The 14453-nt window shown below is 40.7% G+C and overlaps 1 protein-coding gene across 11 annotated transcripts in view; it reads right to left on the reverse strand.

Annotated features, from left to right (window-relative positions):
- ADGRL3 (adhesion G protein-coupled receptor L3) overlaps positions 1–14453 on the reverse strand; it is a 496471-nt gene that overhangs the window by 82738 nt on the left and 399280 nt on the right. For 10 of the 11 annotated variants that reach the window (XM_077782989.1, XM_077782978.1, XM_077782980.1 and 7 more), the window contains 2 exons: positions 9387–9572; positions 6636–6674 (listed from right to left, as the gene is read on the reverse strand). In XM_077782989.1, the coding sequence (XP_077639115.1) occupies positions 6636–6674; positions 9387–9572 (225 nt within the window). The remainder of the gene's footprint in view (positions 1–6635; positions 6675–9386; positions 9573–14453) is intronic. The other variant, XM_077782985.1, reaches the window with a different exon arrangement.

Genomic DNA, 14453 nt, shown 5'->3' on the forward strand with positions numbered 1-14453 from the left:
AGTCAATGCCATTGATGACAAGTTCTGCTGTAAGTTGTTTGATTCTTGCCTCTGGCCAGAAAAAGCACCAGGACAAGAGAAACTCCCATTAACTCTGAATGTAGCTGGTACAGTAGGAGGAGAGAACCAGCATAAAAGTATGGATGTGGGAACACAAAAACTGGAAAGATTATTGCATTGAAAGGGACCAGTTGAGGAAATGACATGTCTGTTTGAAGTGGCAAATGAACAGCATCTCTATCCCACTACAGAGAGGTCATCAATCAAATGATTACACTCATCCACTGTGTGGGACTTCAGGACTAAAAGAGATGCACATGTCATTTCTTCAGATTCTTAAACAAGGAAAATGTCATTTGGTTACATGATGGCTTTAAATCCTACTTCTTAGCTGAAAAGTGCCTTCAAATCTGTCTGACAAGGCTCTTCACTCTTGGATGATTTCTTTCCTTGCCATTTATTCTTTTAATTCAAAATCAAAATTTGTTTCTGGTCGAAGTATCAGTAAGCACAATGGAGACAATTTCTTACAGGGAACCCACCACTGTCTAATGTTTTTGAAAAAGCAACACAGTCATCACAAAACAGTTGAAACATTCAGTGGAGTGGACAAACATATTTAGACTGAAATATATTCAGCCACAGTGAGTGCTTGAAAATAAATAAATCATTAAAATATCTACTGCTAATCTTTGCTTCTGCCTTCAAAACTAAGCCAGAAGCACTAGCCTACATCTGGTACCAGAGTGGTGATTGGCAACAGATGGTGGCAGTTTTGGTGAACTGAGACAAAGCCCAATACTCATGGCAAAGGCAAGAAGAGTACTTCTCATAACCATGCAGAGGGATTTCTAAAATTGCTCCAGAGACTGAGAGCAAAGGCTCCCAAGAGAGAGCATGCAACCCTCTCTCTTCAACTATACAGAGAATGTTTATGCTGTGGCTACAGGAATTGTACTGACTCAGAAATGGCCTGAATTCCAGCAGTGCTGAGAACTCACTGTAGTGAGAAGAAAGGCACTGACCTTTATTAAAATTAGGCCATCTACAAAATGCTTAACTATGGAATTAATGGTCTTTTACTAGGTATGCAAGGTTTGCAATCTTGGCCTTGAACTACCAATAATCTCCTAATGGGAGCATGCAAAAAAATAACAGGTGATATGAGAAACAGAACAAGGTTACAAATTACAGGTTATGGTTCTGCTTTACTTACTACATGAGGAAGAATATTTTAAGGTCAGAAGGCATCCATAGAACTGACATAAAAGGAATTGATTGGGAAGTAGGAAATAACATACGATCTATTTCATCTAATGAGATCTTCCCCACAGAATAAGCTGAGAACTACATTTATGAATCATTTGTATTTGCTGCCCAACTGTTTGGGATTTGAAACCATACAAGCAACTGCTAGAGTAATTATACTGGGGAAGCAAGCAAGGCTGTATCAAGAAAGGAAAATGCCTCTGACAGAAAATCCACAGCCTTCAAGAAAACTCCTGGGGAGTCTGAGAGACTCATCCTTTCCTCCAGTGGTTCAAATCAAAGGGACATCTCCTGCTGCTCCCTATGGCAATTTACATTTAGACTTTTTACCAGTGACACCAGGTACCAGGAGTGACTCAGACTCAAGCAGAGAGTAAGCACAGAACAACACAGAAAACACTAGATTTTTTTTTTCTCTGTTTTGCCATGTGAGAACCTAACAATAGGTGTAGCTGAGTTGTAGGTGGATGAACATGGGGTCACCTTCCTTTTTAACATTTATGCAATGAATTTTGGAGTCTGGTCACAAACTCAAGGATCTGCTTTGATCCTCCTCTCTCTTAACAACAGGTTCACTGCAGCAGAAACATGTGGGGAGAGGATTTCTAGTTTCGCTCTTGCTGACACAAATCAAGTGCAGGTTTCTCAAGCTGTGAAGTATATTAAGTTCACAGAGTTTTAACAAAGGACTACCAAACCACTGAACCTCACTGTGAGTCACACTTCTTTCAGATGTCCTTTTAATTATATTAAATGAAAGTTTTAGGCACTTTGATGCTGATGGGCAAACATCTCGATCTCTTGAAAAAGCAGCTAAAAGTACTCCCTGTAGCTATAGTTAATATACAACATTGTATGCTCACTGCTAGCCAATTTATTTCAGCCACTTTAACAACGATACCTCGCCTGATGGGCTGTGCAGAACAGCATCAGGAGTCAAGCAATGCACAAATCATCAGAGAACTCTCAGAGTTGTTTGACACACACTGCAGAGCTCTTTGTCACACAGCCAATTAAATGACCAAACAAGGAATTTGAAAACCTTCATTAATTTGCCTCTTTTTTATATAAATGGAGGTTAGCGTCTTTCTTGTCAGAGGGGCAGCAAGAACACAAGCAAACACGGTGTAATTCAATTTGTGCTCCCTCTCAGAGCTGCAAGTTTCTTTAGTTTGGTCTTCATGGAAGCTGTGACCAATCATGCAAGCAAGAGAGAAGTAGGACAAACAGAATTAATCCACTTTAAATAGTACTGGCTTAGTCCCAGATGCACCTTTTATCTGATGAGAACTACTAGGTTAACAAAGAAAAAAAAATAAAGTCTCTTCTGCTCAGGTCTAAACTTAATGCCTTGAATCCTCTAAGGAAAGCCTTTCAATTTTTGCTTAGTGAAGCAATTCAAACAGCCCATGTTTCCAACAAGAAGCGTTCAGAAAACCTCCAGGAGAACCAGAAGGACAACTCTGCAACCTTCTGCCACTGTCCATCCTCTCAGCACCAGCTTCATGTGTGGCTCTGATGACACCTGCACCCAGAAGTTCTTGTAACTACCACGGAGCAGGTGGCACCTCCATAATCTTTGCCATTTGCTATCCAGACCAATGCAGAACTACAAAAGAGGGCGAGCTGATTTACAGGGCCGCTCAGAAGATGGCAGCAACCAAGAGCAGCAAACTCCATGAGATGAGGAAGATGCTGCAAAAGCAACATGCTGCTGCCTGCTTCCACCCCTTCCACAAAGCTGCTAGTCACACTCTCTGTAGTATTCACTAGCCTCCAGCTGTAAAACCACTCATACTGACTCCACAAAATAAACCAAAAGAATGGGAGCCAAAGAATGGGTGAAGTTTTTGTCTTCCAAGATCCTCTTCCCAAATGCAGCATGCAATTTCACATGGGAAGAGGCCTCTGGTTTGGCACCACAGGGAAATTTACTGGCCTCCTGATGCCCCAGAGCTGCAGCCCACAAATCCAAGTGAAAGCAAGCAGGTGACCTCAGACTTTACAATCAGATGCATGAACATGATAAAAATACTGTGAGCATGGGTGTGGTATGAACCTTTAAAAATAAAATCTGTGTTTCCAGTTACTAAATCAACAAAATTCTCTCATTTTTCCCCCATGTTTAAGTTTTCTCTTTTAATACAGCCTCCCTTACTACATTATGTGAGTACTTAGCCTTTTTATTTCCTTTTACTACCCCCACCTCTGTTCCTAGAAAGGAGAATTGGATCAATGGCATTTTATGTTAGAGAGCTGAGAAATACTGAATGCATGACACTTGCTGAGGGGCATGGAAGAAATCTGTGACACCAAACCCAGTTTCACAATCCCGAAAAGGAAATTGATTTCTGTTTTCTACAACTCTAGTGCTTCAGTTGAAGGACAAAAGCTTTTTGAAAATGAACAAACATAAATTCTGAAAAAAATTGAAGAAAATTCATACCAGCTTACATCACAGACCAGCCAGCAAACCAAGCTATGCCAAATGAAATGTGTCACCCATTGTGACTCATTCTCCCACATGATGACTTTTCCATCCCCTTTCCAGAACAGAGTGCAAAATCTTCAGAAAGGTGGGCATAGGAGATGTAGATCTCTGCTCCCTAGAAGGCCACTCTCTTTGCTAATGGAGTACCTTCCTGAGGCCACTCTGCCACCTTCATATACACCTTGTCCAGCTCAGTCTCAGCTGACTATTAATTAGTATCACAAATTAAAACCCACTTATCAGTTTCTTAGTTATCACCATGACTGAAAAATCTTCCGGCAACTGTCCAGTCATTATATTAATATGCATTTATCATGCCACCTGCTGGGTTGGTTCTTGCTGGATTTTTGAGACAAAAAAAGATCATTTACCACATGTGAAATTAAAGAAGCAGCATTTTTAACCTCTATCGCTAGTCAATAAAATCCCTGAGCTTTTAACATCAACAAATACTGTGAAAGTGAACAAATTAAATCCGTGTTTCTTTTAAAGGTGTCCAAAGAGATGAGGTGATAATCTGATAATGCATTCCCAGTTTTATGCTTGAATAACTTGCAAAATTTCACCATCCACTTTGCATATTATTTATAGTAATTTATTTTGGAAAAGAAAACAGTAAGACTGATTTTAGCAATTATTATCTTCTCAGGTCACCGCCCTCCTTCCAAAAAACACCTTTCCTCAAAAGCATTTTTGATATTCACAGTTCCTGGACATCTCTTGCATAAACTTCATAATGCACCTTCCTTTGTCGAGGGAACACAGAATTGAAGGTACATTTCCAGCCCTCTGAGCCAAATTTCAGCCAGGGATGCTCTTCACAATAATAGGATCAGCATGAGGAGATCATGTCAGCAAAGTTGAACACTCTGTTTCTCTGCCATATGTCCCAGTGACTTCCCATGTTCCACTGACTTTACAGAGCCCAGGGGGTCACCACTTAAGATCTGTTGGAAAATCTCTGCTAAATTCCCTCAGTAAGCCCAGCCATTTCACTTCCTGGTAAAGTAGCCTGTAACAGGACTATGTGCAGTCACATCTAATTGCTATTACAGACAACCTCTCCCTCACTAGATTTTTTTATGACTTTAGACACACAATTTTCCAAGTGGAAGCATACTGTATGAAAATATGTCAAGATACTTTACCTGTATATAGTACAAAGCAAAGCTGGAAAGCTTCAATTAGGTCATCTAATTCATTCTTCAAGCCCTCTTTTACAGGACTGTCCTCTTCAATATATATACCAGATTTGTCCATATCCATACTTAACAGCTCAAGCAATGAGCTTTCACCAGTTTTTTATCTACTGAAGAAGTAGATGCATGATTAATGCTTAAAGAGGCAAGCAATCTTTCCAAGTGAAAGGAAAGAAGTCCTTGAAATTAAAGGTAAGCTGAAGTTTTGCCAGAGTATTCAGGCTTTATTCTATCAAGGCCAAGCTTTCTGTCGGGTATATTAAACTCACCAATTGCTACTGTTTGAAAAAAGACACGACAGGAGTGTGACTCCGTGAAGAATGTCTGTGCAGCCAGGGGAAGGACAGCTATGGATCAGGTAGCACCCAATGTCCCCAGCAGGACTGTGCAGCCCAGAGTCAAGGAAGTCTCAACATGTTTCCAGTGGTAGCAGTACACAAGTTAGGTAGCTTGGGAGTGAGCACTGCACTGCAAACTTTCCTAAATTCCTTCAAATGCCAGCTAGTTGCTTTCTCTGGGATCCCAGACAAGGGATGTGTACCTCCATAATTCATCTTTTCCATTAATGTATATGGAAGGGAAAAGGTGACTTTCTCTCATGACATTTTCCAAAGGGAAGACAGCCTACCAGCACAGAGGGGAACTGTTTTTTTTCTCACACCCTAAAAATCCAAACCATCTAATCCCATTTGCTAAATGAAATATCTGCTCACAAAATAAAGTCAGTACAGACTGCAGGAAGTGGAATTTTGCAGGAAAATGCAGGTACAGACAGTCCCCTCCAGAAACATAGAGTTCATTTATGCCTGTTACACATATACATATAAATAACTATCAGCCACCCATAAGAACAATATCATCATTCACAAGCACAAGACAGAGATTAGAAGGTAAAACATTCACATTTCTTAGAACAGCATTAACTGACCTATAGTACACAAACAGAATTATATAAAAATACCACTGGAGCAAATGCTATAAGGCAAGGTGACAGGATTAATAAGATAACCCAAGGGCTCACTCCTGAAAAGCCCACAAGTGTGATCTTTCCAGAATGCTGGGGCTTGACTTAGTCAAACACAACATAAGCCTATGAAAGTCAGGCCAGACCTGGGTGAACTTCATGGGATGTTATGTTCATTACCCTATGCATTGTTTGCAGCACTCTGCTCCTTCCAACATCTCTCTGAGACACTCTGCATTTCATTACAATTCTACCTCCTCCCTCATGCCGAGTGCTGCCACTTTGAATTGCTCTGAATTTAGAAGTGTAAAAGGGGAAGAAGGAAAACTAAGGAAATGCAGGTGGCAGAATGGCATGCTGTAAGCAAAATCCAGTTGGTTTGGAGACACCTCTGTGAGCAGCAGTTTTGAATTCTTTACTTGCACATCTCCATACTGTCCTGCTCATTCAGATGGCCAGATGAAACTTGTCAGATCTCTCTTGTGTTTTTTTTCACTTTCTGGTTCAGAGATTTTGTCCCAAATTTTTGTCAAGTCTGAGAGAAATGGGGCAAGTTGGTGAGGTAAAAAAATTACATTATTATCCTGTAACCTTAACCTTAGAACTTGCTGCCACAAAGGTGGTCATCATCAGATTATTGACAGAGACAAGACTCACTTCACAGTAATTCAGTCAAATAACTGGACATGTGTATTAAAAACACAAGAAATACCTGGACATAGGCCCTGCAAGAGCGCTCCCTTTTCTGAAGCTGAGTCCATAAAGAGAGCAGATTAAAGACGGAATAGAAAAAACAAGTTAGTGACAGAACAAGGGAAAAAAATGAAGAAAATGCCTGTGGTAAATCCCTAATTTCTCTCTTAAACAGCTCCTGTAAAACCAACCAAACTAAAGGAGTGAGTGTGTTAGTCAGCAGTGGAAAACTGGAAGGACTGGCTCTAGAAATGTGGATTAGTCCTTCTTCAGTGAAGTCAAGCACAGGCTGGCAACTTTGCAAGAGCAGCTGTTAGATGGTAGAAGACTCTGAAGTCTAATAGAGATACTCAAGAGATGATGTTTTCCTTACAGCTTGGAGATCATTGTCACATGACAATTCCATGTCAAATGAGGCTGAAAAGGATGAGGCGGATGGCTATTTGTATAAGAGGAGCATGGTCTCTGCAGTCAGACAGTGCTGACACCACAGTGTAATACAATCAAGCTTCAGATGAGCAGGACCAATCCTGCTTGTACAGGACTTGTACAGGACTGCATCCTGATACAGCCTGGACCTGTAGAGACCCATCCTGACAGACCTGGGGCTTGGCAGGCAGTCTGCAGCAGGGAGCTGGAATTGGTGAGCTCTGCATCACTGCAATCAAAGCTCACAAAACCAGGCTGCTCAGAGTCACTGGCTTGGCTGGGTTTGTTTCCACTGATGTGCCTGGTTGGAAATTGCACATCAACAGAGATTCAGGACAACTTGTGCTCTCAACACACAGCAGTGCAATCTCATTAGTACAGCTGAGAGCCAAATTTGTCCTTGAGAGTTTTAAGGCTCTGAAATAAACAAAATAAACAAAAAACCCCAAGTATCATGCAATACGTAATTTCAATTTCTAATTCATCCATTTGTAACAGTAGAAATCTTCCTCTGGGTAAATCTGGCCAGTATGAAGACTTTACAGACACAAATGAAGATCAAAGAAAGCCTTGCTGAAAATTACAGACCTATCCACTCAGGGGTCTTCCCTGTCTGAAATAGAACAATTATCACTTTAATTAAGCCTGATCCAGTGGAAAGCATAAAGCTTTCAGTGACAGAAAAGTGGTTCCTGGAAGATGATGGCTTTAAAAAATTCTGATTATGCCGGTTTATTTCAATTCGTTGTACGTCAGCTTGTAAAAAAAAATCCACCAGTACAAAACAGCACAGGTGATTACTTTCAGATCCACAGCACATTTCCTTTAATGATTAAAAGGATATTTAATGGCTAGTGCTTACTTTATTTCTTCTTTCTGACTAAACAGCACTAAACAAAATTCTTTGCAAATTACTTGTTTCCTTTTTGTTTTAAAATACTCTTGATCAGTGAAGGGGAAAATGGAGCAGTAACTCTGCTGCCTTTTGTTTGCCCAATACTACTTCCAAGTTGAATTCATGCATTCTTAAATGAACACAGAGCAGTTGCTCTTCTAAAGAATTAAGTGGGGAATGAGAGCAAATAAATTACTGAGCCTGTCATTTGGATCACTGAGTTGCATCGCTGTTTTGCAGGACTTCACGTGGCCCAGAATTTTAATGTGGAATAAAATTGATTTGTATGTGTTACTTGTGCAAAGCTGATGGCAGGGGGAAGAAACCTGCAGTGGGGACCCCAGAAGTGACAGCTGAGCCGAGGAGCTCTGCTTTGCCCAGTCTTCCCCTCCCCTCAGTAACTCATTCCTGTCCCCATGATACAACCCCATTTCATATAATTGAAACATATACCATAAGGTGAGATAAAACAGACATGAAAAATATGCGCTTGCCAAGCTGAATTGACAAAATGTTGGGTGTGGCTGGGACACACCCAGAGGAAGAAGCGGACTACAACCATGAAACCTGTTAGTAGGTGACATTAATTCCTGGCTTTACCTAATATTGTCAGACACCACCATCATTTCAACAAAGAACCATGGTCTGATTATAACAAATAATGTTATGCTGATGTAACAGTTAATACAATTATCACCTACATTGTTATAAAAATGGCAGGAAGCAGCACTAATTAAAAGCATGAGGATAACCCAATTCACAGCACATGCAAAGCACATGAGATGCAGTTCAGCTCCCATGCAACTGAAATCTGAAAAAATCCTGAAGCCCTTTGCATTTAAAACAGCATCAGTCTACAATAATAACTTACAAGAAAAAAGACCATGTTACATCTCTGAGAAGCATTTTACTTCATAAAACACCTAAGAAATTTCAGGTTTATCTGGGATCACTTATTCGTCATATAATCTTGGGACCAAGTTCTATTCATGCTTACATGAATGCCAGAACTGTCAGAGTCTGGTATGCAGCTGAGAACAAAATTCTGTGTCCTTTTTTAACTGGGTGGCCGATATAACATGTGCTCATAGCCATCAGGGTCCAGCTGCTCTTTGTCCTGACAACCAGGTCCACAAAATTCACTGTCAGAATCCTAGGTAAGTCCTACCCCACGTGTTTACATGAGATCCAGTGATGAAGAGGGCTTTTCACTAAGGAAACCCTCAGCTTTAAATGCATTCTTACAGAGTCCATAGCTCATGTTTTCTCCCACAGCTGGAAACTCCTAGCATCTTTAGCGCTATGTAGCAATTCCATTTACTTCTAGAAATAACAAAAGGACTAATAATTCTTCCTAAACTGTGGGCACAGAAACCGCACTGTTGTAGTGCAGTTAAGTGCTTCTGGGGCTAAGTGACAGGCTATAAAAGGCCCCGTGGCGCTCACCTTATTTAAGCTGCGCGCGGCGCTGTCCTTCCCGCCAGGAGTCAGGTTCCGGAGCTGCACATCCAGCAGGTTGACGAGCTGGACCATGGCGGAGACGGAGTAGGCGATGTCCCCGGCGTACAGGTGGTTCCTGGTGTGCTCCGCCAGCTCCCGTGCGATGTTGGCAGCCATCTCCCCCGACCTCATCTGCGGGGCAGAAAGCAGAGGGAAAGAAAGGTTGTCCCCAGCTGCTGGTGACACGTCACTCCAGTGCCTTCCAACCCCACATCGTTAACCGGGTCAACTCCCCTCAAGAAGAAGAAGAAAACTTATGGAGAAGGAAAAAGGAATAGAAGCATTCCTCAGGAAGTCAACTACAAGAGTCTTCGTAGTTTGATTATTAATAGTTTTTGGGGTATGGTTTTTCTAGTCAACCATGATAGCTTCAACAATTTCTTCTCACTTTTCTTCTCACTTTTCCATGGAATTTCCATGCTAATGAGGGCTTTAATTAGCTTGTCCCATTGGCTTACTGTGCCACTTGATAAAAACAAACCATTATAAGTAGCCTCTCCTGTAAAGAAAAAGCGGTTTTTGATTTCCAGATTTTATGTGATAGCAAAGAGATGATTTTTGTTACAACTCCTGCACAGAAGCATTCCTTGTAAGAGGAGCAAAAATAGATGACATAACACAGATAAACCAGAGCAAAAAGTTCACTATTTCCATCTTATTGATTTGATAATCAGGTGCACATTTACCACTAAGCATCACTTGCCACTGATAATGAGGCTAGTGTCTCTCAGCACATGTAAACACATCCTAACGCTAGACCAAAAGGCTCAAGCAGAGGTCCACTAGAAGGGAAAAGCCAGCAGGTCAGTTGGCTGAATCTTCTACTAAAAGACTTGTATCATCTAGCTGAGCCACAAAACTCACAAATAACCTGCAGGGAAATTCACTGTGTAATTATTTGGGAAACTCTCACTTTTTCTCTATGCATTCCCCGCTTTCTTGCTCTGCTTTGCTCTCCCTCTCTGGTACTCCTTTCCTCTTCTGTGCCACGGGGATCTAGGACAGGGTAGATGCCACCATCTCTTTTTCATGAGCAGCCCACTACAAAAATACCACTGCAGGTTGCTGGTCTTTTATTCATTATCTACCAGTCTGCGATCTGGAATGCAAATTTGTGTGGAATATGCCTGGGACAAGGAGAAATTATACAGGATGAGACATAAATGAAGCTCCCACTTCTCTGTCAGGCTCAATGGCAAACTCTGCTGTGCTCTTCATATGAATTTTCAATTGTTTTATCTACCAACAGCTAGACATCAGATATTTTTCTTGTTCCCTCACTTTCTGGTGCTTATTATAAAAGCAAGATTCCAGGGAAAGATTATAGGCTGAGTTTCTACCTCTCTGTAAATCAATTAGCTGAGTTATAAATGAATAACTTACTTCCATCAATTTGACAGGAAAAGCCAATTTGATTTAATGAAATCTAACTCAAGATGTTCATATGTTCATCTTCAGGGAATTAACGCATATGATGATACAGAGAAGATAAATAAAGGAGATAATGTGTTGTTCTTCCCATCAGAGCAATGGTAAGATATATTGAAAAAGTCAATTATTTCTTTCTTGTTACACAGAAGACTAATGCCATAGAAACCAAATCCTGTTCTTACAGCTGCCTGCTCTCCTAAGCAGCTGAAGGAAGCCACGCATCAGCACAGAGGCTGAATTTTGACCTCTGCTGTTAGCTCTCAGAACTTGAAAGAATGACTGCATCAAATCCCTTTTACATAAATAAATCAATTTCAACATTTTCCTGCAGTTCATTGCTGATGCTTAGCAAGTATCATGACACATTGTGTTTGCATAAACTCTGCAGAAAACTGTAGGAAGTAATGGTATTTTTTTACAGATACACCACAGTAAAACAAAAAATCCTGCTACCCAATATTTGATGTTCACATTTTCCCTTGGACCACACACCTGTGCAAACTGGTACACTCAGAGAAAATGCAGCTCAGCTGCTACAAAGGCAAACACAAGAGTTTTCCTTCCCTGCAGGCTGCTGCTGTTCCTATCTCTCTGCAAAAGCAATAAAGGCTGTCACTAATTAACCCTTTTCTTTTTCTCTTGGACTGACCCTAAAAACTGCAAGTCTGAGGAATTACACTGTGGCCAAATAAACAACACAAAAAATAGGCAGCAATGGAAGAAATGCCCAAGAAAAAGGCAGACTAAAGCTCAGAGTCTGTGAACTCCTGGGACATAGAAGTATTTACCCAAAGTTATCTTAAACACTCAGATTTCCTGAAAACACATAAGGGCCATTCTTCTGGGAAAATGTTTTTGGCTGGCAGGTAATGAAACTACATCCTAACCCAGACAATTCCACATCTAAACACAGTCACACAGAATGTGCAGCTACAAGTCACTGAGGCAGTGCTAAGCCACTCTTTCCACACTGGCCATGTGCATGAGAGGGATGTCTAGAATGATGGTTGTGTGACACATTAATGCTGATTTCCCCAAATATTTTGAGATTTTTCCACTGAAATTGAAGTGTCTTCTATGCAGTGCTGTAAAACTCAGCTTCTCCTGAGTCCCAAATGCTGGCTGAATATTCCAGGGCTAAGATAATTATCTGGTCTCTTATAGCAACAGGACTGATTCCTTTTTCTTTTTATTTTTTTAATTTTTTTTAATTTTTTTTTTTTGTTAATTCTACATAACGCTTAGCAAAGCTTACTGCTACCCAAGAGGATGCATTACTAACTTACTTCCTTTCTATAAATTACTTCTCCACACCGTTCTCTTCAATATTGCCACATCAAAGATGAGCGCTTTATGTTATTTCTTCCAAAACATGTAATACTATTTAACCCAAACACTGACATAGCTACATATGAATACAGGAACAACCCCTGGAGGTTCTACATGGCTCAGGCTGATATTGAGAGGCAAGTAAGCAGTAGGGGAAAAATGAGTAAGTATCTGACCTTCCTACTGTAAGGCTTGAGAACAATGAAGGGAATAAAAATTAATATATCTCTCCCTGATAAGTGACTACTTTTTAACATTTTCTACCTTGATTATTAAAAACATTAAATTTAAAAACTAAATAGGATTCTGGGATAAAATAAAACATTCTGTTCAAACCAAATTTGAAACCAAATTCTGTGGTTTTTTGGCCTGTTTTTTCTTACCTTTTACAAACTGATTAAAAACAGTCTTGGAATGCTAATTTGAAGGAGTGAAAACATGTTTCTTGCCAATAATGCCAACACAAAACATAGTTTTAATACGTCTGCCAAAAAATTTGCTCCCCTCTTCCATTTGGGAGGACAGGATTCAGGCCAGATTTACAAATGATCATTGGCACACCTGAAATCCCTCCATGTAACACTCTGCTAACATTTTCCAAGTCTGTGCCACTATCTTGCACCTTCTTATGAGTGAAAAGACTGTGAAATAATAGTTTTTGGAGAGGATATGTTCTCCTGCCTGTTTCATATATGTCAGCAAACAGAAACAGGGTTTTGTCTGGAAAGACAAAGAAAGATCCACCTGCAGTGCTGCTTGCTGTTTCAGCCCTACCTTTCTCAGAAGAAACCCAACTGCAGAAGAGGACAGTAGAATAAAAATTAAGAGAAATTGAAAAAAAAAAAAAAAAAAAAAAAAAAAAAAAGGGAGGAAAATTCAGAAGAAATAAGAAATATGCTGAGAAGGGAGCAAATGAACTAAAACACCAGTAGACATATAGGCAAAATTATTTTTCCTGCAGCTTTCTGAAGAGGCAAACTAATATAAAAATAAAAAGATGGCATGGAAGACTGAACCAAGATTTTTAAAAACAGTAACATACAGATGGACTGATCACCTGAAAAGACCATAAGGTTGATGCTTTTTTCTGGAGAAGCAAACACCTGACAGGTTTCACCAGGCACCATTAGCTGCTAGCAGTCAGGTAACAAGGCTGTAAGAGGGACTGTGGGTTAACTTCTGACACTGCAAAGCTTTCCTGGCATTTTTCCTTCCCTGGCAGTAATTTCAATATATGTGTGTGCCTTTACAGAAAAGAGTCAGAGCATCCTTTCCTTTTTTATTTCTGAATCACAGAATCATTTAAGTTGGAAAAATCCTGTAGAATTACGAAAGCAAACCTATGACCGAACACCAAAATGTCAGCTAGACCATGGCACTGAGTACCACATCCAGACTTTCCTTAAACACCTCCAGAAACAGTGACTCCAACATTTCTGTGAGCAGCCCAGTCCAGAGCCTAATAACCCTTTCTATGAAGAAACGCCTCCTGATGAAAAAACCTAAACCTCCCTTGGAACAGTTTATGTCCTCTTGTCCTTTGGCCAGCTGCCTGGGAGAAGAGACAATGCTCTCCAGAGAGTACAGCAGACCCTGAGAACACTGAAAAAGTGGCTTTGAAACTATGGTATTCAACCAACTTAAACTGCATTTAATGACCCTTTAATAAGCCGCCCTCTGTGGCATCTGCTCCATCCAATTGATGATGGTGCTCTGAAAACAGACTGCCAAAAGCAACTTGGATGGAGGATTTTATCATGCCATCATCAGGACTGCAACTGCACCCTCAGACCTGGATATGACGACGTGGGGATGTCCTCCATAAAACCTCAATCTCCTTATAGATCTACAAGACCTTAGGAAGGCCCTATGAATCCTAAGGCTCACCTGGCTCTTTGGGAGTGCATGATCCAGGCCACTCAGGATGTGGGTGGCACGTGCTTTAGATTTACACATTGAGGCTTTTTGTGCATTTGTGAAGGGCATAAATTTTTCTATTCTGCTACAAAAGAGGCCTCCTCTCTTCCAGAGGTTTAAAGCTGAGCATAGCAGTGCCTGTCCTCCCAGGCAGCACCCACAGCTGAAAGCTGCAGCAAGGAAGAGATTTCTCCAGGCAAGTCACACGCTGTGCTAAGGATGGCACTGATGAAAGCAAGAGGCAAAACAAATAGGCTGAGACTGAACATGTGACCTCATGATCAGGATGATGCAATGTATCCAAAGCTGACCTTTTTGCTTCCTGTTACTGCTTGA

The sequence above is a fragment of the Lonchura striata genome, chromosome 4 (genome assembly GCF_046129695.1).
Source record: "Lonchura striata isolate bLonStr1 chromosome 4, bLonStr1.mat, whole genome shotgun sequence".
NCBI lineage: Eukaryota > Metazoa > Chordata > Aves > Passeriformes > Estrildidae > Lonchura > Lonchura striata.